Source organism: Lingula anatina, chromosome 10, assembly GCF_051362555.1.
Source record: "Lingula anatina isolate TDL-2025a chromosome 10, LinAna3.0, whole genome shotgun sequence".
NCBI classification, from domain to species: Eukaryota; Metazoa; Brachiopoda; class Lingulata; order Lingulida; family Lingulidae; genus Lingula; species Lingula anatina.
Window position 1 is genome coordinate 11,523,138 of NC_141776.1, and position 26,210 is coordinate 11,549,347.

The window sequence follows — 26,210 nt, forward strand, 5'->3', positions numbered from 1 at the left end:
GCGTATATTTTCTGAAAAGGATACACAGTGTGAATATGCAATTCATGTTTCTACATTGTACAGTAACCTAACACCAAATTCACGACTAGTGACGTTTAAGAGGTTCACGTGAAACACGCAGGATTGCTGTTTAGCGGTACCCTTGGCCTACTACTTCCAGTGTCATATACAGACATAGACAGTAGGCAAAGTGGAAATGCTTGGGCGACAGCTCTGCTGCTCACTACCCAGACCTGAGTTAAGACGCACATGGAGTTATTAAAATGGTTTCTGAGCATTCGACTTAATATATAGGGAAATGATAATGGATTAGAAATAATGAATAAAAACAGTTGTTACCAAATTTCAAATTTTAATGTAGTTTTTGATGAAATAGATGTAAGTTAAACAAAGCAGATTTGACTGTAATAATAATAATAATAATAATAATAATAATAATAATAATAATAATAATAATAACTATATATTGTGATGGTTGCCATATTGTCTTTACTTGCTTTCTCCCTCAATCCTGGCACTCTTATTTCAGTCGGGCAAAAAGAAAAAATTATAACAAAAATAAAAATAAAAATATATATTAAAAAAAAAACTTAATTAGACATGACCCAAAAGCCTCCCCCCCCCAAAAAAAAAAAAAGGTTTCCATTTGAAACAGAGAAACCATCTGATTTTTTTGTGCAGTTTTTTTTTCGTCCTGTGGCATTATTATTATTGAAATTGTCAAACTTTTTAAAGTTTTTAAATTTCGTTTGGGGAGTGTTGAATAATGATTTCAGCAATTCAGATTTCAGATTAAGCAAAAAAACAAGAACAAAGAATTTGCAATGCTTGGTGTTTTAAGCGCGCGACAGTGTTTTTATTATTATTATTATTATTATTATTATTATTATTACTATTTTAAAACTGTGGAAATCTATTCCTCAATATAAAGTATATACAGCTAATGACTAACCATTTTACGACTGTCGCAAATGAAATATGACCCACTTTCAGCAAGTGCTGAACTTCCGGTAAAACAGGCTTCCGATTGTTTTTCAATCATCGTGTCATTTTTCATTTAACGCGTGCAACTAGCGCCTGATCGTAGTAAAAATGATACACGGGAAAACAAAGAACTGAGGTAAGATGCCTTTATTTGTTTTACTCATAACTGATTGCTATCTTTGTACTTTTAATTGGTAAATAGCGTTCAGTAATTCGACAACAAACAACTAGGGGGGGAAATGTTTGCCGGCCGGTGTCACTGTCTCGGGTCGTTGTCGTGATCAGTCTGTCATGAGAAAATCAGAATGTTGTTACATCACTTTTTTATCACGGTTTCCCACTCCTCTCCGTTAAGCAGATACCCGCATCGGCCAGTGTTAACATATTGTAGAAGTCAATGAGATGAATTCTCTGGCACTGACAGATCTAAATCAATACAGACTGGTGATGAATCATACATACCTCCTTCACTGGCTGACTGCTGAGGAACGCATCGAAGTGTTTACATGCCTAGAATCATGTTTCCTCTTAGAAACATCTTGTATTTTTTTTCATCTGTCTTCATCGTGTTTTAATTCGCACGTTTTATCAAAGATGTTCAAATGGGAGATTTTGGCAGATTGACTGTGTGTATATATAGATAATAACCAGTTTTTTTATTTTATTTGTTCTATAACCTATCAGCAATAAAATATAAAAACATACCTAAAGTGATTAAACATATCTTTATGAGATGTGACATTTCAGCTTTTAATCAAAGGGCCTTTACCTAATGACATCAATATGAATTGTCTGTTTTCTTTTTTACCACTTTTACAGAAGAAATACTTAAAAACCTGCTTCACCAAACTTTTCATTAATTTTCAGTTTTCCTGATCATGGCTATGTTAAATTGATTTCAGGTCAAAGGCATATAAGGAAGTTCCAAGCTATCTGACCACAGTGCCATATAACATACAGAAGGACCAATTCTTAACCTTTTGATGTCTGTAAACTACCAGTAAATCCAACATGTCAGATTTGGAGACCAATGATTTTCCTCCGGCGCCCCCGGTGAGACACACCAGTACTCTGCCAAGGTAAGGGATGATTATTTCAATAATGAATAAACAAATGAATGAAATCTAATTGGATCAATAAATAAATATTTATAAAACAAAGAAGAGAAAACAAGAGAATCGTTTTGATTTTGTACTTGGATATACAAAACTGTATTCTACTGCAGAAAAAAAAGTAACAAAATGGTTAAATTGAGATAAACTTCTGTCTGAATTAAACACTAATTTTGTTAAATACAGTTAACACTTGTGAATATCTCTTCAGGTTTCTTTATAATTATCTATTGGGGTACTTCCTTATCTTCCGAATACACCACTTCAATCCCTCCCCTTCTCCCATTCACCAAACCCACTTCCCAGTGCAGAACTAAAACCATCCTCCAAATGGCATATGAAGTTGTCAGTTGAAAGTGCTCTTGCTGTATCTGTAGTCACATTTGTTGTCCATTTCCATATATCATTTTCTGAGGTGAAGACAGTCTGTTAGCTTTAATTAGATAAACCGTATACAGTTTACAACTATATTACAAAAAGGATTATAATTTAGAACCCAAAAATAAGTTTATAGATCATGATTTTTCAGGGTTTTGGACATAGAAATGGAAAAGGGAAGGGATTTCTGGGAAATTCACTTTTGCTTTGTGAAAGTCTAGATTTAACACACACTGTATACCTTTAAAACTTACACCCACTTGAGTGTTGTCTGTGTCAGAATGTCTGTTATATTTATGGATATGTATATGAATACATCCTCTGGTTAACCTTTCTGTTGTGCTAATGATGTGAAGTTGAGAAAAGTTACAGGTATGTCTACTCAGTTCACAGTATGCTATATCTATAAACTGTAGACTGTTAAAGGGTGTGCATGTATCTCTGTAGGTAAGCTGAGTTCAGGAAAGACTGAGTTCAGGAAAGTTGTGGGACCTGTCTCACATAATAACTGTAGGTCAAAAATAAGTCTAGTAAATATTTAATCCAATTTTTAGTCTTCTAAGAGCCAAGGTAAATCCATGCATGTACAGTTAGATGGAAATTAGAGCTGTTTATAACAAGAAAATGTGACTTGTGTTTCAGACCAGAATTTGATATTTACTGTCCAGACTGTTATATGAAATTAGTTTGAACTGAAATAAATCAAAATTCTGGTCCAAATGTTCTTTTTTTTTTTATTAAATTTGCTAGCTTCTTGTCAGAAAATACATTGTTGTAATCAAATCAAGATGGTAAATCTCAAAAAAGTGAAGATGAAAATATGTGAGTAGTGTGAAAATTTGTAGTAATTACCATATAGTCTGTGTGAGATCTGATCATTTGTACTCTATGAACCTCATTACTAGCATGGACACAAATCTTTTTCGGTTTACATCACTTAGCAGCTAAATCATAATGATAGTGTAGAGGAAGTCAAACAATGGATTTTTTATTTTGAGAAATCCCATCTCTTCAACCAATCATGCAAATATATATTTTTTTTACAATGTTTACTTGATGATGTATGTCCAGACCAATTCTTCTTACTCTTCAAGTGTCTTGCCATAAATAGGTGTTATAAAAGCTGGTGAATCAACAGAGTTTAAATTTTGGTATCAAATGCCACCAGAGATGGTGTCGTGTAGTGTTGTGAAAAGTCAAATTGTCTACAAAGCATTGTAGAAAAATTTGAGTGCATTTTTATCTTCAAAACATACATGCTCCTTCTCTCTCTCTCTCTCTCTCCATCCTCTCTCCTCCCTCTTTCTCTCTCTCTCTATATCTCTGCCCTTCTCCTCCTCTCCTCCCTCTCTCTCTCCTCTTCTCTTCTCTCTCTCTCTCTGCCTGTCTATCTCTCTGTCCATTTGTCTCTCTCTCAAATACACACACACACACACACACACACACACACACACACACATGGATGCACAAACAAAAAAATAAACACATGTACACACATCTTGGTCAGCCCTGATGGTCTGAAAATGTTTTAAAACTGAATAGCAACAATGTGGAACCATGTCTGAAAATGATTGAAAAGTGGCCAACTACTAGTACAACTAATTGAGTTTCTATTCTTGAAGCTGTGAGCTGCGAGAGGGAAATTAATTTTTACACCAATTGTAGTGCAAAAATCAATGGCAGATGGTCTGTGAGGAGGTTTGCAACTCCATGGTCCCCTTTACACAGTTCAGAAGCCATATTTAGAATATTTTTATACTGATCTAAACATTTAAGAAGGATTTAAGCAAAAACAGACAGAGGACTTAAGTCTTTTTTTAGTTGAATTTAATGAGAATATGATTGTCAATGTTTAGATTTACTGTTAGAAAACCTTAGAGAAAGATAAAAATTTGGTTCTCATTTATTATTATTATTATTATTATTTGAATTTTTTCCCAAAATATGTCAAACCATCTTTCTCTCACAAGTCTGGAATGGATTCTATAGTAGTTTGTTTTGTGGTCTGTTTTTTACATGAAACCAGCACTGTATGCCTTTAATCTATAAGTTGGTGATGTAGGGGATGTATTGAGTACAATGTGGTCTGATGTGCTGTGTGTTTTTGATAAGATCACATGGCACACCAAACCACAAGAGAGCACAAAAGAGGAAGTGGGGAAAAAAAAAAAGAAGAAAATGTGGCATTGTGGTTGCTGATGTTTTCTATAATGCATTAGCGGTTTTGATCTCTTTTTAACAATTATACTTATGTTGTCTCCTCACTTGCTCGCCCCCCCCACCCCCCCCACCCCCCCACCCTTTCTACCCCTCCCTCCACTGCAAACATAGGGGCATTCTCTTCAGAACAATAGGCGACTGAAAAAATTTATTTGACTATTTCTTAGGTCAATCTTATGTATAAGTATCATATATATGAAAAATAATTAAAGGAATAGATATAAGTATGATAAATAAAATAAGTAGAGAAAATAAAAGGAGAAAAATGAATAAAATTATTTTGGAAAATTTGACATTGAGGCCATGAATTTTGTCTCTGATTTGGAAAATTGACCTGGATTTCATTAGAAATGGTAGTATGGGATGATTTTTCTCCTGTAGGGATGGTAATCTTGTAGCTCCAGTTGATAAACCTCTTCCTAAAGAACCTGATGCTGATGAAAAGAAGAAAAAAGCAAAAGCTTCCAAAGGTGAGGGTATTTGTTATTTAACAATAGATATTGTAGACTTGTTGATTTTGTCATTTTTAACATTTGAACTTATCATTTACAAAGATTGTTTCATTAAGCCAAATAAACAAATGTTTTATAATGACATTTTGTTTTAGACAATGAATGATATATTCATGTAATACCTGTAAATTTGAACAAAATTTATGTGTTGTATTTCTCAAAATGCTGTGTACTGAAGATGATTTGCTGATATGATAGAAGTATCAATTTAAAAGTTGTTGAAGGCAGTTAGGGTTCAGGTCAGAGATTTGATTTTTTGGTAATTGTAAATGATGAAGTTAAATGAATTGTGTATTTAATATTAGGTGCTTAAATATAAACACTCATTTTGGGTACTAGAAAGAAGAAAGGTGTAAAAGATCTTTCAAAATGAAGTAAGGATAGGTGGGTAAAATACTGGTAAAATACTGTGAAAGGGACGTTTCCTAGTACTTAATCATTTTGTTATTGTAAAGTGTACTTATTATTTGCACTTTCAGGTGCCAAAAAGAAGGACAGTGAGAAACCCATCATTTCAGAACCTACTAACTTTGAACACACGGTCCATGTTGGGTTTGACCCCATGACTGGGGAGTTTACAGTAAGTTTCACTTTGTATTATTACCTCCTCTGACATTGGAGGTGATGGATTTGGTGGCGATGGTTAGTCTGTTAATGGAGGAGATAATTTTTAAAAGGTGCTTCACAATTTTTGGTGTTTTTTTAAGGTTAGGCAGTTTTTCTGGAGAAAGATGATATCATAGCAATTTTAACTGAGTTTGGGTTTTCCATTGAGATTATGGAATGTGCCATTAAAAGAAGTGTGATTGTGTACTATTAGAAAACATGACAGAAAGATGATCTGATACTTATTGGTGCAAAATATTCTATTTATTATATGACCATTTATTTATTTATTATTATTCAAACCTTACAGGGAATGCCTGAATCATGGGCCAAGCTACTCCAAAACTCCAACATTTCCATCTCAGAGCAGAAGAAGAACCCTCAAGCTGTGTTGGATGTACTGAATTACTACGACCACTCGTCTAAAGAGAAACAAGAATCAAAGTATATGACAAATATAACAAAACCTATGCGTAAGTACCCTGAGGAAGAGATGCGTGTACATTTTCATTGTTTACACACACACACGGCGCTCGCACACACACACACACACCTTTTCATGCCATTCAGGGAGAGATTCAAATGTCATTTGAAAATCAACGTTGAAATTTTCTTACTGTTGCTTAATGAAAAAAAGGACTCCTCCTTTTACATTCTTTATTACCTTATTTATTAAACATGAATAAGTATAATATATATGATAACCTTAAATAATGTCCATGTTATTTATGTTATAATTTTGTTATGATGAATTGTTGCTGTCGTTACATTTTAGGAGAACAAAGTGCAGAAGCATTTTTATTTCTGAAAATGTTTTTTCTTAAATGTTTTTTTCTCTTCAGGCTTAAAAATTTCTCAGTAAAAGTGCTTTGTTTTTTGTTCTTCTAGCATAAAAATAAGAATGACTTATATTTCAGGATAATCTTTTTCTCTCTGTTTTGCTTTGTAAAGATTCAAGCATTCATGACTTTTAAGGCATACAGTCAACTTTGGACCTTAATATAGCACATTTTAAAGATTTTAGTTTGAGTATGACTGGAATGAAGATCTTGACTCATTTGGTGGAATATAAAGCATTTTTAGAGCAAATAATTGAATAAGTTTTGTTATAAACCTTTGAGAAATCTATCCCAGAAATCCACATTTTTTGTATTCTCTCATCATGCTTCTGCTATTTCTGCCTTTCCAGACTACAATATTACCCTAAAGACTCACCTTGCTGGGGGATACACTGTATGTATGACAAGTTGATATAAGGAGGATGTGTGATACTTAATAACTGGACTAACTTTTGATTAAGACTCTTTCACATCAAGTGTTACGTCTTTCTGATACAGCTGTATGTTTTGAATTTCTGCTTGTAATTATGCCCGTTCACAAGTTCTTAACAAGTTTGCTTCTTGTTCATTACTGTTATAGTAATTAGTAATTATTTGTGTTGAGTATGGGGAATTCATTGAGATGACTCTCTTATTGTAATGGATAGGCTGGTAAATCTTCAGTTTCTCAAAAACAGACCAGATCTGCTGTATCACTAAGATGTAACCTCAGATGTGAAAAGGGCATTTAGACTAAAAACGACTATTGGTTGTAGGCTAATTGTTAGTATGATGTATTATTCACTGCATTCTAGTTCATGTTGCATAAAACAGGATTTTTGTTCTTTTTAATAATGAAGATAAATTCTTTATATTTGTATTAATAAGCTTTGATAATTATGTAAATATGTAATGCTCCATTCCTATTTTTATTGAAGTTCACTTTCACATTTTAATTTAAAAATAGAAAAAAAAGTCAGTTGTTTCAGCTTGAGTTATTTTGTTCTCTTAGTTCTTTGAACAACACCAGTTAAACTTTTTACTCATTTCAACAAAATTTGATTATATTCTGTCAATAGCAAAATTGAAAACATCCTGTTTTATGTAGAATAGTTTGTGATGAAGTATGCATCCTGTTTTGTTATTTGGATCTAGAAACGCATGCTTTGGGCTGGGAATGTAATAATATATTTCAATGAAAATACAACATATTAATTTTTCACATATGATTATGTTCCAACACAGAATGAAAACACAAATTAGACAAAATATTTTCCCACATGAGCATGCATTTCTAGACCCATTGAAATTAGGCAACCCATCACCCCCTAATAGCTCAAGTGGAATGTGCCAGCATGTGGATTATATACCAGGATGGAAGCAGAGGTCACCTTAGATAAGGGGTGTCGGGTGTATGCTGACTGCTGGTTGATTTATTCCATCTTTAACCTATTTGTAGATTACAATACAACTCCCACGACAACACTCGCGGATAGGTTTGCCACACAGGCCGTAATTACTCCAGTACGTAGCTCAGATCTATGTTTTGTTCTTTTACATTTATCAGTTTTGAAGAACATTTTTCTTTGTATAATGTACTTTAAAAAGTACTATATTGTTTCTAATGGGTCTGAAGATTTTGTTTTTTTTTAATTTGAGGCATGGTGTATTCCTCCATTAAATGGGTTGTCATATGACTGACTCTTCGAAGCAATCATGAGACCTGGGGTGAAATGTCCTGCCTCCTAAATAAAAACATAAATAAAACAAGTGAAATAAAAATTTAAAAAATACAAAAAATAAGATGAATAGGTTTTGTCTCATTAAAAGTTATTTTTTTATAATCATTGCACAAGAGAATTTAATATATATATTTCATCCCCCCTTTTTTGGATTTTGCAATGAAACTGACAAATGAAATGGTCATTTTAGAAAGAAAGAAATTTTTGTTTCCTTGTTTCAAGAAATAATTAAGTTTCGATCAAAATCTGTGCATTGTGTAACATGAAAAATAAACAACTGTTAATTTATTTAACAACTTTCTTAAACAACTGTCAATTTATTTATTATTTATTTGTGATTATTCCACAAAACATTTTCACAATTAACAATTCCACAAACTGTCGCATCCTTTATTTTGAAATTGAAATAATTATCCATTGTTACTGTAGTAGTAGTCATGAAATCTCAATGTAGTGCATTGATTTTTAGTTATAAAAAATGAAGTAGATAGATAGATTTTTTTACTGAATTGTCTGACAGAAATCAAAGGAATTTTGACAAAATAGATCCAAACGCATGAAGATCCTCTCACTCCCTTAGTTAATAATGAATATTCTGTATATTTGATATATTCATAAAAATTATATTAACACAATTTTGAAAATCTACATTAATTTTTAAAATATAGTGTGTTGTATTGGTTTATGATATTTGTGTGGCAAGGGCTGTTTTTTATTTGAGATTATATTAATTTGTAATTTGAATTTGATTTGAGATTTTAACAAACATATAACGTAATAACACTTTTTAATGAGGATTGGTTAATACTAAAATTAAACAGTTACTTGAAGGAGTTGCATTTGGTACGTTGTTGAAGTTACTGTGCCACACAGTATAAAATACTAAATGAAACTTGAGCTAAGTTTGTCTGTTTTTTTTTTCTGTTTGCTCTTATTAAGAAAAAGGGTATGGGAAACATAGATTATGAACCTATGTTAGCATGTAAAATGATTGCTGAGGGTTGAAGTTAATTTTTTTTTTTTCTTTTGTAAAGATTTGACTTTTTTCCTAAGTAAGAAGCACTCTCATTAGTTAATAAACAAAGAATATGCAAGAAATGCTAGAGCAGGCTCAAGTATTCCTACTGGTGAAGTAACTATTCCATAAAATACCTCTCTGTGTGATAATTTCAGCAAAAGGGAGGCGACAGTTCTCTCTCTGTGACACCAGAAGATGATGATGAGGCTCCACCACCCTTGGCTCCTCGGCCAGACAAAACAAAATCTATTGTAAGCACATCAGTAATCTTCTGACTGTGTAAAGTCACAATTTGATGACCATTATACCGTTATGTAGTCAAAATGTGTTTTGCTTTGAAAATTACAATAGTTATTTATGCACAACATCTACCATGTCCAAAAGCAATGACAAAATTATAAACAAGATAGAAATTTTTAAAGAAAATTAAGATTCATGAGAAAATGATATTGTAAACGATTCTGCCTTATCATTTTTTAATAACCAAAATTAATTTGTATGAGCAGACGCTATGTGTCTGGATATTTATTGAAAGCTCTTTATCTTTCTCAATGATTTTCTTCCCAGTACACCAAGCCTGTTGAAATAGAAGAGAAGACAGTTGGGAAACATGAAAGACAGAAAAAGAGAAAGATGACAGATGAGGAGATATTGGAAAAACTACGCACCATTGTCACCGTAGGAGATCCAATTAGAAAATACACCAAAATGGAGAAAATTGGACAAGGGTAAGATTCTAGGCATTTATATATCAAATGGTTTGCTGTCAGGTGTCAGTTATATTATCAATATATTCATAATATTTAATATATACTAAAATAAAATACATTTCTGTACATAATGGTCTGCAACATGTCACAGTTTGTATGTTCTGAAAGTTAACATAATTGATTCAGAATTAGTTTTAGTTTCCTATTGCTGTCATATAATTTGCATAATACATATATTCATTTTGCACTTATTGTCACTACATTTTCATAAAATTTACATATTGCTGGACGTGTATCATGACACATGGCTGGTGTATTTTGTCACGACACATGGCTGGCGTGTTTTATCATGACCTTGACTTTCCTTAACTTCCTAATTTCAGAGCCTCTGGTACTGTGTACATTGCTGTAGAGGTCGCCACTGGGCGTGAGGTCGCCATCAAAAGGATGAATCTGTCACAGCAGCCAAAGAAAGAGTTAATTATCAATGAAATTCTGGTGATGAGAGAAAATAAAAATCCCAACATTGTCAACTACTTAGACAGTTACTTATTAGGGGAAGAATTATGGGTAAGTGAGAATGAACCAGTGGTTTATGAAGAGTAAACATGTAAGTAAAAGACCCAGGGACTTAATTTTGTAATTGAAATGAATACACCACTAAGCACTGATTAGGTTCATTCATGGATTTCTATTAAACTTAATTATAATTCTCTTTGATAACTATGCTTCTAATATAGTCAGAGCTTCATGCCTGATTTCAAGACATGAAGCTGTTTATATAGATTTGCAGGAGGACAAACATTTTAATTACACAGATTTGCTGATGTGCGAATATATAAACATAAATGCATTTTCATTTTGATGAAATATGGTTTCTGAGACGTGTATACGTGTATTTTTTCACCACTAAATATCTCCAGGTTGTGATGGAGTATTTGGCTGGTGGTTCCTTAACAGATGTTGTCACGGAAACATGTATGGACGAGGGACAGATCTCTGCAGTATCCAGAGAGGTCAGTAGAAAAAACAGAAATATTTCTGTCAGAAGTATTACACACTTGACATCATTATAAATCCAAGTTTTTTGTTGTGTGTGTGTGTGTGTGTGTGTGCGTGCAGCAAAACTGAGTAATCATTAACAAATATAATGTGAACTTTACAGATTGAAAAAATTTGTGGAAATTAAACAATTAGTATAACAAAAATGTGAACACTTACACGTGGCTAATGCATATAATTTATAAAAACTGTGAGGCCATCATCTCTATACTTAAAGCAAATTTTATCACATTTGTTCAAGTGTTTAAGCTGTTTAGATCCTTGGCAGTTAACAATGTCACAAACACTATGATAAATGGTCTGTTTTAGTGTCTTCAAGCCCTGGAGTTTCTCCATGAAAACCAAGTCATCCACAGGGACATCAAGAGTGACAATATTCTACTGGGAATGGACGGAAGTGTCAAGCTAAGTAAGGACCAAACACATCCAGCCTTTAACATACCACATAGATATACTTTTTTTAATTTGATATCTTTTCTTTCATGGAAAGCTTTTTTGGCTTTTATGGAAGGCTTCCTGTGTGTTTAAGAAAAGGCACTTGTTGACAAACTAATTTTTGGTCAAGTTTGTTTACATGTTCTGCAGAACTAGTTCTAATTATTTATTTATTTACCATGAACTTTGCTGTCTTAAAAGTCCTATTATATATCTGATTCATTTTTTATTGACAGATGAGTTGTATGGTTGTTGATTGTTATTATGGATAAAATTTGCAATTTATTTTCTTTCTCTTTTTTCTATTCGAGAATCATTTACAGAAAATTTGTTCTGCTGTTTCTCAGCTAGAAAATTTGTATGTAGTGTTTTTAAATAAAAGTTTGAATTATTCATATATTTGAAGAATAGCTAAAAATTGATGAATATAGAAAAATTAAATTAGATATCACCAAATGCTCATGTTTTAAGTGATCACCCGTATTTTCAGGTTAATATGCTCATTAATGATCCAAAGTATTTAATACTGTGGAACAGATTTTATTTATTTATTTCATTCCTGTATGCTTTACTTTGATTTTGAGTCAATGAGCTTTGAATTTTATCTTTTTTTTTTTTTAGAGACATCAACCATTCTTTAACTCGAAATGATTTTAAAAAAAGGAATGTCTTAGTTTGAAAATTTTTTTTTTGGTTTTTGAAAATATTTCATTCTTGGGTGGATTTTTTCTTCTAAATGAGAAAATTGATTAAATAAAATAGGTAAATATAATTCTTGGAATAAGTTTTCCACTTCCGCTGAATATTTTTTGAAAAGTTCCCCTTCTTAGGTGATTTTGGTATTTCTTGTTTTTAGTTGACTTTGGTTTTTGCGCTCAGTTATCTCCTGAACAAAGCCACAGGGTCACTTTAGTTGGAACGCCATATTGGATGGCTCCAGAGATGGTAACAAGGTAAAAGATGGCGACATGGCACCTGCCAGGGGCCATAACCAAGTAGTGGCCATTCCAGAACATTCTGGTTTTGCCTGTGGTCAAGTGACTTGGCCAAGTCTTGCTTTGCCTTTTAGGAGTACCAGCAGCAGCAGCCTTGTGTGTGACCTTCAACTGACCTTGACTTGTTGACCTTGACCTTGTTTGAGACCTGTGTTCTTGTTATTATTTGTGTTCACCATAGCTGTAATGTTCTAGGCCATAACTTCACTCGCTAAGTAAAAGTAGGGCAAGTGTTGCTTCTCTGTCATCTGGTTCAGGTTACTGTAACTTTCCCATTTGATCACAGCGGCTATTTGTGTAGTAGTCAAACTTACACATTTTAACCAAGTCATGTTGTTACGTCTTTGTTACATAGGTCAAGGTCAGTGCATCAAGGTCATTATTTTTGTGTATAATGAAGGTCAGCTATTCGAATGATAAAAATCAGAATTACAGTAACCAAAACTTGGACGTAGGTAATTGATGAGGTTCAAATGCAGCTTTTATACCTTTGCCAACCCTAGAGGCACCCTACACAACCGGTCAGATAAATTGGAGAAATTCATCCCTCTGCATCTGGGATCTTTTGAGGTTTTTCTGTACTATTTGTCACTCATCTAATCAAGCTTCCTTTGCTTTCTTTGCTTTCTAGCCGACTTTGGCTTTTGCGCACAGCTTTCTCCTGAGCAGAATAAGCGCAATACAATGGTCGGAACGCCATATTGGATGGCCCCTGAAGTGGTCACGAGGTAAATGACTGCCTGGCATATGACTGGCTAAAACTGGAAATTTTTGATATTCAAAGAAGTAACAAAGATGGAGATTTGAAGCACATTTCATCATGTGCTCTCGGATTTTAATTGTATTCACTGTCCATTACTAAAATTACTAAAATATTCATATTTTTTGATTAGCTGTGAAAATGGTTAAAAAAATTAAAAAATGAAAAAAAAAAAAAACAAGATTTTATTAGTTACAAATGATATCAGTGGTGAAGTAACATTTTTTAATTATGTAAATGTGCACATTCAGTATTTGGTAATTAATCATTTTATTCACTTCCAAAACTTGTTTTTCTGAACATTTTGTCTACTTACCTAAAACAGAATCAAATGACCCGCAAATCTTTTTCATCTTCATGAAAACCTATTTTCCAGGAAGCAATATGGACCCAAGGTAGATGTGTGGTCTCTAGGCATCATGGCAATTGAAATGATAGAAGGAGAGCCACCTTATCTGAATGAAAACCCTCTCAGGGTAAGTCTGAGGAATGAAATATAATAGTAATTATAGATGTAATTTTTTTCTCATTTCAGGTCCTCTACCTCATTTAAATTTAGTGATAGTGAGTGTGCTATTTCCCATTTTAGGATCTGTATCTCATTTGTTATACTAAGTGCCAGTGGCAGTGATATTTTTCCATGCTATACCCTCTGTTTCATTAGTCATAATAAGTGTCTGCGATACTATCCTATTTTAGACCCTCTGTCTCATTTGCTATACTAAGTGGCAGTAATATTTGTCAATATTATACCCTCTGTCCCATTAGTCATCATAAGTGTCTGAGATACTATCCCATTTTAGGCCCTGTATCTCATTGCCACCAACGGGAAACCAGAGATCAAGGAGAAGCATAAACTGTCCCCTATCTTCCAAGATTTCTTGGACCGCTGTTTGGAGGTGGACGTGGAGAGGCGAGCCTCGGCCTCAGAATTACTCAAGGTAGGTACTATAATAGTCACCACATGAGTTATCCACTGTGTGGGACATACAAGAGAGTAATTGTAGCAAGGCATAGTTGAGATTTATTAAAATCAGATTTTAAATCAGCAGAACTGTTATCTGATGTTGTCATCTTTATGAAAACTTCCAGGCAATTGCTGGAGATTTTATTTCATAAATTTTATCATGAAAAAATTGTATTTCTAATCAACAGGTATAAAATCAAATTTTTGATAATTGCCATTTTTTTTTTTTTTTATTACAGCACCCTTTCCTGCGACTGGCTAAGCCCCTGGCAAGCCTCATTCCATTAATTCTTGCAGCAAAAGAGGCCTCCAAAGGACACTAACAGGATGTGCCATTTTGTACATCACTTATAAAATCAACAAAAATGAAATATTAGGGCATAAGTATTGAATTTTACAAGAATAACCTGTTTACTTTGAAAAAAGTGAAAATAATTCAGAATGATGTCAGGTATTTATTGCTTTGGAGAAGATTAAACTGATTAAGATGAAAAAAAGCCTTTTAAACATGTATAGTCTATGAAAACCCATGATAATGAATAGCCATTCTATAGTTCTAGGTGAATATCTGGGTAGTTCATGTCAGCTGAAATTGCAGTGTGTCGTAACACAGCTAATTTGCACATTGTGGACTTGGGCCAAACTTTCAAAAAAATTTTTTTCTTATATTTGTAAAAGAAGCTTAGATTACTGGTAATGATATAGTGATATTTTTTCTTTCAATACAGAAATTAAGTCACATACTGTGTACTTTTGTACAGAAGATAGCATGAACAGTTTCCTCATGAAGTCTTAGTGATATGGACAATATACCACCCATTGTACATGCGTGTCCAGTATGTGTTTTATTTTCTGTTCTTTGGTGACTGAAACAACATCTGGATGAATCAAAATATATCTGAAGTCAGCCTACTAGTTGTGTATCATTATACACATTTGAAAATGGTTTGCCATCAACTTAATCAGGATATGGACTTTTTAATTACTCAGTAACTAATTTGACTGTCTTATTTCTTTATGGCTACACTGGCTATCTGAGAACTATGTGACTACAAGGACTATTATTATACAGACTATCATGGTTTTTTATGACTAGATGATCTCTCAGGCTTTATTATATTTTGGTTATAGAAATCGGCATATAGTGATCAAACAAAAGATTTTTTTTTTAGAATTTTCATTTGGATCATTGCATTTTGACTGGTTATATGCTGTTACTTTTGAGTTGAATTTAAAAGTGATCAGTATATCCTTTAATATTAAAGAACTGGCTTTAAAAGGCAGATTGCAATATTACTCTTCGATGTATGTGCGCTTCAGTAATTCATAAATTTCTCTTGTGTTTATCAAGGTGTTTATCAAGGATCCGTTCACAAGATCTCAATAACACATCAATGTGAAGTGTGAGTCTCTGCAGCATCAATAGCCAGCTAACAATGACTTTGCCAACCTGCTCCTGTTAAACATTAATGTTCCCATAATGCATTGCTCAGACCCCCTCCCCCTCCCCATTCTGCCTTGCTTGTAAATTTGTAAACCATCGTTTAGATATGCCTTATTGTATTTTGGTTTTGTATGCTTATAGCTGATTAAGAAGTCATTCTTATGAGGAATTGATTAATCACAATCACGTACAATTTTCTGGGCTGACAGGGTTTTATCTTCAAATTTGTTTAGGTATAATGCTTGGAAATAAATCGTACTTTGTTTATAAGGTTATGATATGGCACTGGTGACAAAAATACTTTAGTTTTAAATTAACCAAAGAAAGCTTTGCTAGAACAATGACTCGCATTAACAATTTTGCCTCGGTAAAAAAAATTAAAAAGCTTTTTTACGTTTGAAAATAGACGCCATTTAGAAGATAATGCAATGTGTTTCTTATACCTCATGGAGTCACCCCGAAGTTCAGAAGTCCCTAAAGACTATCCACTATTAACAAGGGACCTTTGTTGTTCAGGGTGCATTGAGTAGTCCCAATCACGCAGTTGCCATCAGGGAGTCTGTGCACTTTGTCCATTGAAAATAATGTGTAAATGTCTCTATAGTCAATTATGATACTATATATATTTATATAGGACATTGACCTATATATTAAATTAGGTCACTTGTGTAGTTCACCCTGAGTTTCAGAGTTTATGACTGCTGTATTCTCTGTATTGTTACAAGAGGATAATTTCCAGTAAATTCTGAAACCCAGGGCAATGTAGTGCTTTATCTGTTACAGTGTATCCTTGTTGGGCATAAATGCAACTATGTCTCCATGTTAGGGGTGAGTGTTCAAATGAGAGGCTTAAATGTCATTTTATCATGCCTATAAATGTTGATGGCATTCAGATAGTAGCAAAGGTGTGTAATAAGATTCCACATTTTAAATGCATTTCCAAAACTGTATGTCCTACACATTGAAGAAAAACATGTTGGTATGATATTCAGAATGTGTATTGACTCTCTATCTCTCAATAAGGAAAAATAGAATTCATAAAGAAAATGGTCATGATGAAATGTAATTAATTTGTAGGTTCATGTTTAAGCCCCATTATTGTCTTCCATGTACAAATATAAACTTGTAGCTTAAACAGCTTAATTTAACAAACAGGCAGTTGCAATTTATTCCTTTGTAATAAAACGATGGGTTTGATATGCATATTAAATATCACAGAAAATATTAAACTGTTTTGTTTTTGCCCTCTCTCTGTTTCTCTTTCTCTCACTCATGACAGATTCCCAGCTTAAAGGAATTCTTGGATTCCTCGGATTATATACATTATAATTTATACTGGCCTGGGCGTAATTTGTTCCAAAATGTCATCATAGATTCGAATCAAATAGAAGAGGGGTTAAAAGGAGTTTTTCACAGGATTGAGGTTAAAATTGAATACTGAAAACATCGACTGAATATATATTTTAATAGAGTGTATTGATTTTGCTTTCGGAGTTTTATTGAAACGGGGCGAAATTTCCAAATGGAAAAATAAAATAGAAAAAAAAAAAAAAACCCGACACCATTGTCCTGGCAATGTTGCATGGCAAGTTTGAAGAGAATGGCCGTTTGTGTTGACGGGAATTTTTTAACGATTTTCAATTTTTGTTCTATAAAAAGAAGGAATCTTATTTGACATTTTTGCGATTCTCATTTCGAGGAATGTTATATATATCAAAGTGCAAATATTCAGTTTTTGCGTTTCTGGTTGGCTCAATGAATTTTTGAAACCCGTCTTGATAAAGTTTTGAATCGCGTGCTTCGCGGAAGTTAGTATGAGTATTGATCTCGAAGGGACAGCGAAAATTAAAAAAATTCAGGATGTTTTTATATTCTCAGATTCTTACAGAATTATGGCAAGATTTAGGAAAAAAGGATCAAAACTTGTTTAGTCGGAGAAAAATATCGTTTACCCCAGGAAAATTCGTTTAACAGGAAAATCTTAAACTGTACATCTGAAATATAACAATAAATATAAAAAGTAAACAAACACATTAAACTGTTACAGTTGGATCTAATGATCAAACTTGAATTGAGTTGAGTCGGTAGTTTACCCGCTACGGCAGCATTTCATATATACCCCGTAAAATCCGTAAACTCGTTCAGCATGAAGTATGATGGCACATCTTCTCAGCGGGATTATTTGTATTTTTCTCAAAAGTCACATCCTTGCTTTACGAATTAAAATTCGTTAGCGCCCAAGTTTTCGCCGCTTTAAACTTAATTTAATGATTTCCCCCTCTTGGGTCCCTGCAGCTGCTTATTCAGATTGTTCACGTTATTATAGTCCCCAGAAGAAATCTGAAATATATAGAAATAACTACTGAAAACTACAACGTACAGTTCGGTGTGAAGCGCCCTTACATCTCAATCATCTTGCTCCCAAACCTGTTTAAAGTTGTGGATTATGAAGACAAACAAAAACCTACTTATGTGAACGAAGTGATAATTATTATAAAAAGAGTCCAAGTCATCTTTCTAAGATCTAAACATATAGGCTTATCAAACAAAGCGATCGAGCACGACATGAACTTCGTCACCAATGGTAACGTTATATGATTGCGGTTTGGCGGTGCGCGGGATAGCACACAGCACCCGGACTTTCATAACCAATAATTTGTAGTAGGCCTACGCCTACATGTAGGAGATAAAGACAAAGTTGGCTTTTTCAGTGAGGCTGTAGAAATAATAGTTTCCATTTCAGTGCTGTCAACAACCGGTAATCTCCCGATTTGGGGACTATCTTCCGATCAGATTAAAAATCTCATGATCTATCAGATTTTCCTCTTTTTTCTTTTTTTAGAACGTGCGGTAACTGCATTCACGAAAATGTGCCATCACGCTTTCTTAGTTTCATTGATGGAGAGGTGATCGCAGTAAACAAAAGGAAATGAAGCGCCAAAAACAAAAGCATGTCGGGCCTTTGTGTGAGCACCATCCTGAACACTATTATGTATGTATACGGATGTATGTATGTTAATGTTGTCATGGGAAGAAGCTTGTTCCGACAGGAACCAAGATACCGATCATTTAAACCGCAGTATTGTTATTAGGCCTAATTAAGTGCTTACAAGTAGGCCTACGTAGGCCTACACTTCCTCAGTTAAGAAAGCGGACCTTCTCCCGAACAGTTGCAGTCTAGGCCTACGTGTCGGATCATTCATAAAACTATAGACACTTTCAGTATTTTGTCAAATTGGTAGCTGTGTGAACTTAAAAACCTATAGGCCTATATATGGCTTTACAAAGCTGAAAGCCTGTGGTTGGTAAAAATGTGAAACTGAAAGATCTAAAACACCGAAAGATAAATGATAGTAAAATTAGCGACACTTTAACTTCATTTTCACTTTTCTGTTTTTGTTCAGTTGGACCAATATAGGCCTATTGAGAATGCGTGTACTGGACGGAGGGGTCTATGGGGGGGGGGGTGCGGGCCAAGAATATGCGTGCTAAAAATAGCTAGGGCCTATACATATTAATGAATTTATAAAAATGTAAAGATTACTTAATAAATCACTATATCACCAACGTTGTGGCTTTTCAGAAGAAATCAAACTGATGAAAATGACAGGCAAAATCCTAAAGAGCTAAAGAAGAGACCATCGAAAAACAGCGAAAAGGATAGCCTACGAAGGCCTAAAGAGAGTTGCCGCTCTTTGTAATTATTCTAAGTCTACACAATATCTGCTACGTCATCAGTTTCCGTGAAAAGTGACGAATGCACATGGGAAGTTGAGAAATCGTCTGGCAAACGAAGAACTCTGTTGTACAAAGTGATAATATTCGGAATTTCCCTGTAGTGTATGTACTCAGGTAAGGTCGGTCGTTTTTCTTACGGTAAAACCCCGCTTTGGGTATTGAATTATTGGAATACATTTGCTTATGCTTAAAATGAATCGGGGAATTGTGTGACTGACTCTGAACTGGAAGTCGCCGTTGTCCGTAGTCAGGTCGATCGTCTGCGAATGCTGTACACCACACCTGAATCAGCGACGGTTGCTTAGGATGCGATGCTAACTTATTTGATAGATAAGACGCTCCAATGCAGATTCTAGCGTTTCCATACTGAAAACAAACTGGATTAGACACGGTCGATAATATGGGGCGCAGTCACACTTGCTGAATGAATTCTGGGGTTTACCGACCAATTAATGTCGTGATGAACGGTGCCGTTGTGGTGCTGGCTACTAAGTAGTGAAATAAGAACGAAAATGGTCTGCTGATGATAGTTATATAACCAGGAATTTTCGAGGAATTTTCGTGATTCTGTTTTCTAGGATTTGTCTGCTAAGTGTAGTGCCAGGGGCAGGTAGAACCGGCCGGGTAGCTCAGTAGGTAAGAGCACTCGCCCTGTAAGCGAGAGGTCCCGGGTTCGATTCCTGGCCTGGCTGGTGATTTTTCTGCACTCACCCCAAATCGCTACATAAGGTTCAAGAGAACAATTAAGATTGGGTGGGGGATGGTGCCGGGGGGGGGGGGGGGGGTATGACAAATTTACTTTTTATGAGAGTATTCTATTTGTTACAAAGTATATTGTTGTTGTTAAAGCATTGTCTGGTAGTCATAAGCCTGACAAAAGATGCCTGCATCTTCACTACAACAGGTGTATTAATTCAACCAGAACTACATACATTTCCCAGACACAAGTATATGATAGTGTTTAGTTACTAGTATATGATAGTTTATGGTAAAGCTATTTTTTGGTTGATTGAGAGATTGATATGGCTAATGACTTGGCATGTTGACTTAATTTTAGTCATATATGAAACTAGTGGAAGTTATAGACTATGTGTTAATTACTGGAAATCCATGCTCACGCAATATGTATCTGTAAGCCTCCCAGGGTTTTTTTTTTTTTTCTGCAGACAGTTTTATTTCGCTCCACCTCCTCTGTCTCCACTTAAAATTTCTACAAAGACTTAACCCCAATGAATCAATCAAATCACTACACATACAGAGATACATGACAATGCAGCTCATTAATAGGAGGGGGGGGGGGGCTAGAAGCCACCAGGTACATCATAAAAATATCCAGCATCAACACAATGTTTGAATTAATGAGGATCTTTATTGATTTAGCACCTTTTACACAAGTTCATGACCTAACAGTACTCTGAAGTGCCGAATAAGAGTGCCTACCGGAATAACAGTGCCCCCCGGAAAACTTTCCAAAATTAATAACAGTGCCTAGCGGAATAACTGTGCCCCCTGGAAAAATTCCCGATATTTAATAACAGTGCCTAGCGGAATAACTGTGCCCCCCGGAAAATTTTATCAATTTTAATAATTTCAATGAATAATTGTAATGGCAATTTTAAATTATATTCAAATCTGGAAAAATTATGTTTATTAAACATAAAAAACACAATATCTAGACAAATTAACCTTTGATTTTATACACATAGTTTAACATATTTTAACTATTTAGAGTAATCTCTATCACCAAGCTCCCCCGGAAAATTTTTTTCAATCGAGGTGCAATTTGGTGCATTTTAGGGTATTTATGTAATTTTTTTTTACATCTTATGTGTCACTGAATTGTCTTGTTTTAGATGTTTTGAGGAATTAATTTAGTAATGACATAACAAAGGTTAAGACAAAATTATTTTCCTGTCTATGCATTCACTCAGTTTAGTCAATCTTGAAGTTTAAGGTTCAGCAGCAGCAGTTCCTATAATGCTAATTTAAACTTTCAAAAATTATAGAACATACTATTTCAAAAAAAAAAAAAAAAAAATTAACTACTTTAATACTTACAGGAATCAAGAAAAAGGGCTTCCTATATTGAATTATTTTTGGATTGACCAAAAAGTTGATATGATATGTTGTTCTTACCATTTTTCACCTTTCTGAAAGTAACTGGCCAATTGACTTTGCGTGTGGGAGCGCTTCATCCTTAAATAAAACTGCCGCAAAAAATGTTCTCTCCTGTCGTTCAGCGCAAAGCGACTCCCGCTACTAATTATACGTAGTTTGAGATGTAATTTATAATCAACAACTTCAAACACCGTGAAATGAATTTTTCAGAATTAAAGAGATTAAAATCACACTTATCACCAATTTGAGTTCTTCGTTTGTTCATTTACATGATTCTATTTAGTCATGGAAATTCATATTCAATGCACGCGAAATACTGACGTGACCCAGTTTTACAACGCTACTGCTTTCACAAAACTAACCCGTAAATCAGTAGAAAATCTTCTCCAAATTTATAAAATCAACAAAGTGCACTTAATTTTCTCCATTTTTATCAGTGAATAAACGTAAACTATAAAAACACAACAGGCGGTCTTAATTTCGGAACATGACGAAGTGACAGAGAAAGTGTATTTGTGACATGTGACTAAATGTTGTCGAGAGCAGTTGCCTCGTTTCGCTCTGTCTCGTATACTTCAAATAAAGCACAGAACTGCGAAAACGAGGCACTCACAGGGAGATAGCATACGCGCATGCGTATTTTCGTTACTACTAAATCAAGTGCTCAGAAGCATGGGATTACGTACAGTATGTAAATAGAATGCCATATTTGCTTAGAAATAAATATAAATTTCAGTTAGCATGAGTGAAAATATACTTTTTTGTTCCATTCAGCCCAGCGAGGCGGTGCTTTCGACAAATTTCAGCGCGGCGCCTCGCTCTTTATATGCTGGAGAAACACTGGCTTTTATTTACGCTAAAAACAAGTTCGAGTGTAGTGCTTGCGACAGGTCATTAATAATTATTAACTTGTCAAATGAAACGATCATCAACATTTCCGAAACGATCAAAAATATTTCCAACCGGCACAGTGAGTGCCAAATAACCGTGCCGTGTGGAAAATTATTAATCGTGCCGGGGAGAATAAGATCGTGCCGGGTGGAAAATTTCCGGAAAAAAAATAAACGTGCCGGCACGTTTATTTGGCACTTCAGAGTATAGTATTGTATCAACGACATACTAGTACTAATATTCTGTATATATTGAAGTTGTACTTGTCATACATGTACATCGAACATTGGAATCTCAGAGACACATAGTATTGACAATAGATGAACAGCATTTTTTCAGTTCATTTAACAAGGCATGAGGGATGTTGTTGACAAACAATTACTTCAGATTATACTACCTGGCATGTATATCATTGTTTTGGTTATTGAGATGTGGAACTTAGCCAAAGGTGATGTGATGTTGCAATAATTGGTGAATACATAATCAGTGTCAAAATTGATTAAACATGAGCACTGGCCTTTTAGCCAAGGGTCAGTGATTAGCCAGCTTGGTAAGACTAGAATGTCAGTGTATACCATAGCAGAGTTCAGTGACAAAAAAAAAAAAAAAACAACAACAAGAATTGGTATAGCTTCACTTGTTATGTTAACATGTCACATCCTGGTATGAAATGAATGTGGGCTAAACTTCATTTGGGGACTTTTCATACACTTACAGTAAGATATACTACTGTAACAGTAACTGTAGGAAGTCGGATATTACAGATCAGCAAGATCTTTGTGATATCGCACACTTCTTGCTGATATGTCGTGCATCTGTTACATACTGTAATTATAAAGTCTGTGTTAACTTTGTTTTACGACAGCAGTATTCAGATATTTGATAACTACTGAAAGTATATATGTATATTATATATATATATATGCCAGGTATAGGAGAGACCCATATATATTTCTGCTCTATCTGAGAATCAAGATAGGGAAAGTAATAAATTATATAGCAAGAATATAGATACTAGTAGATGTATGTCACTTACCCTGAGTTTCAAAGGCCACTGGAAAAGTGCCTTTGTATAACCTGGCATCAGGAGTTCCCAATGACTTTTGAAACTCGGGGTAATGTGATTGCATGCTAAGTGCATATGTGTATAATCTTGTTATATAATAATATATATCAGAGTTCCTCAGTCTGTTGACCTCGTCAGGGCCCTTTAGCCTATATGTTATCAGTTTATACATGGGTCAGTGTACATAAGCCACTTAAAATGTGTACAGTGGTGATACTATGTTTATTTACCATTGATATGCCTGGTATCAGGTAGAAATGAATGAAAAGACTTTGTACTGACTCCTTAATAATACTGTGGGGCACATTTTACTCTAAGGGCCATTCAGAATAGATGATCTGAGTACTAACTGATCCGTCGACTAAATATGGCCAACCCTACTAGTACTTCATAAGCGCAGCCGCTAATTCTATGATGGTCTCCCTGCCTCCACACGTGCCGTCACTGCAGGGGCCTGGCAATAGAACCTCGGAACCAGTGGTGTGTGTAGAGGCGTGGAGACCATCGTGAAACAGCAGCATCGCTTTTGAAGTGTGGTCGGCCATATTTAGTCGGTTTAACAGATACAACACTCGTCACTATCACATCGCGTACTAGGCAAGAGCGATGTCGCGTCTGATACTGTGAAATGCGTACTGATACACACCTTGAAAACGGGTAGTGTAGTCCGATCTACCGGTGAATTCAGGATCATTCGGTGCCGAGTCTGGTAGTTGGGTAGGACTGAAGTGGTTTCGGAATATACTTGTGCTGGTTTTCAGAGCATTCAGGTGCTTATTACAAGTTTGAAGGAGAATTTAATATGATTTTTGCTGATATTTCTGATAAAGAGGGAGAATGGACAGCTCACAAATGCCTTGCAGGGGAATTCAGACTCTCAGCATAATTACTGTGGTGCATATGGAACCCCTTTTCTTTTAATGGATGATGTTATAAGTTTCTGAGTACATCTACAAATGCAGTTCTACATGATGGCCTCTACTGCACTGTACAGTCCTCTAGTGCTGGTGATTGTATCCTCCACCATACAAAGATGCCATTACGAGAAAGTGGCATGAAATAAAAAATAACGAAGAAAGTTTTAGTGGTTTGTGGCAACAAAAAGCAATTATTAGCTATTTTTGGGTAGCTGTACATTCTTGGAAGGTACCCAGGGGATGATAATGGTTTATAAATTAAAGCATTTGTTTTACTTTAAGATGAACTACATGGGATTTTCACACAAATCTAATTTTCTTTGAGAAAATGCAATTTTGTCCTACTCAGGGTTGATTTTACTTGTTTTAGTCAAATGAAAACCAACTGGAGAAAAAATGATTAAAATAGTAGTAATTTGGCTAAGCAAAAAAAAAAAAAAAGAAAAAAAGAAAAAAAAATCCCAGTTATTTCTTTAGTTTTAAAGGCAATAATAAAGCCTTTACCTTTACTGTTACCTGTACTAGCTACTGTAGAGGTTGATATCAGCAACATTGCAATACTACCAAGAGCTGGCAAGATCAATAGTGGCTATTGGTCGTAACTGATGTGATGATATGACATTTAACATCTCTCTGAACTCAGACAGCCATAATCAATTAAAGAAGAAATTGTAAGCAATAGTTTATGATTATACTTAGTGTTAAATAACATAAATGTGCCCCATAAAGATAATGTGCCTGTACTTTACTTATTTTGTTGCAGCAAAAAATCAATGTTACAATAAAAAGATCAAGCAGTGAGCCTGGAAGATTACTGGCTGTTAAATGACATTTATGCCCATAAATTAAATTAATGCACACATGGAACAATTGTTTACACTTATGTTTACTCTGATAGTCAAACCTGACAGTTCATACACAATGTTATGTCTAAAATTTCTCTGAACTTGGTGTCAAATCATATTTATGCCCCAAGATATTTTATTTTTATTTGCCATGAATTAAGCTAAAGTGCATTCAGTGGCTAGTAAGACCTTTGTATGGGCAGGGCTTGACATTAAGGGTGGCCACTGGCCCTGGCCATTGAATCGATGGGGTTACTGACCCAAAGAGCAAGTAAAATGTCATGTGTGAAATCATCCTTGCAATATTTACTGATATCTTGCGCCAGTATCGAAAAGAGTTAGTGTCAAGCCCTGATGGGGCCATTCAGAATGAATGATCAGAGTACTTACAGTACTTATTATTATTATTATTATTATTATTAATATTATTAATTATTGTTATAATTATTAGAGTACTGATCTGCCGACTAAATATGGATGACCATAGATCAAAAGCGATGCAGCTGATTCCTGATGGTTTCACTAACTCCACACGCACCTTTAAAGGGATTAAATCTTGGCTCCAAGGTTAATTGCTAGGCCCCTGAGTGACAGTATGTGTGGAGGTGGGGAGATCATCAGAAATCTAAGGGAAAATGCAATATATAACATTGCACAATCTTAGAAAAAATGCAGTAAAACATATAAAGTGGGTGAGGAAAAGTACATGTATATAGTTGGCCCTGGTCAAGGTGACACATAAAATTCCACCCTTTAATTGTAATATATGAGGCATGATTCCTTCCCATTTGGCTGGTGTTTATAATATGGTGTTATTCAATTCATGAGACTCTGAGGCTTTTGGCTGTTGGTCAAAAGAGTGTGTTAAACAG

At 34.5% G+C, this 26,210-nt stretch overlaps 2 protein-coding genes and 1 non-coding gene across 15 annotated transcripts in view; all 3 read left to right on the forward strand.

Annotated features, from left to right (window-relative positions):
• The first annotated feature begins 982 nt into the window (after positions 1-982).
• Positions 983-17,005, forward strand: LOC106153444 (serine/threonine-protein kinase PAK 1). 3 transcript variants are annotated; one of them, XM_013527382.2, is made up of 15 exons: positions 983-1,120; positions 1,887-2,063; positions 5,076-5,164; positions 5,686-5,786; positions 6,123-6,285; positions 7,002-7,045; positions 9,546-9,641; positions 9,958-10,118; positions 10,484-10,670; positions 11,024-11,116; positions 11,472-11,571; positions 13,224-13,320; positions 13,729-13,828; positions 14,156-14,293; positions 14,559-17,005. In XM_013527382.2, exons 2-15 carry the CDS (start codon positions 1,996-1,998, stop codon positions 14,640-14,642), a joined length of 1,521 nt encoding a protein of 506 aa, XP_013382836.1. In that variant the 5' UTR covers positions 983-1,120; positions 1,887-1,995; the 3' UTR covers positions 14,643-17,005. The 3 variants fall into 3 exon arrangements, with proteins under 3 accessions (XP_013382836.1, XP_013382835.1, XP_013382834.1); XM_013527381.2 differs by lacking the exons at positions 7,002-7,045; positions 13,224-13,320 and adding exons at positions 8,090-8,154; positions 12,454-12,550; XM_013527380.2 differs by lacking the exon at positions 7,002-7,045 and adding an exon at positions 8,090-8,154.
• Positions 17,006-19,375: 2,370 nt separating this feature from the next.
• LOC106153442 (ATP-binding cassette sub-family C member 5) overlaps positions 19,376-26,210 on the forward strand; it is a 51,777-nt gene continuing 44,942 nt past the window's right edge. For 2 of the 11 annotated variants that reach the window (XM_086996608.1, XM_086996607.1), the window contains exon 1: positions 19,381-19,615. The gene's annotated coding sequence lies outside the window, so the exon portion shown is untranslated. Of the gene's footprint in view, positions 19,616-26,210 lie in introns of all 11 variants that reach the window. The other 9 variants (XM_086996614.1, XM_086996615.1, XM_086996613.1 and 6 more) reach the window with 6 other exon arrangements.
• On the forward strand, positions 20,120-20,193 carry Trnat-ugu (transfer RNA threonine (anticodon UGU)). Its single transcript has one exon. It is a non-coding gene; the product is annotated as a tRNA-Thr (tRNA).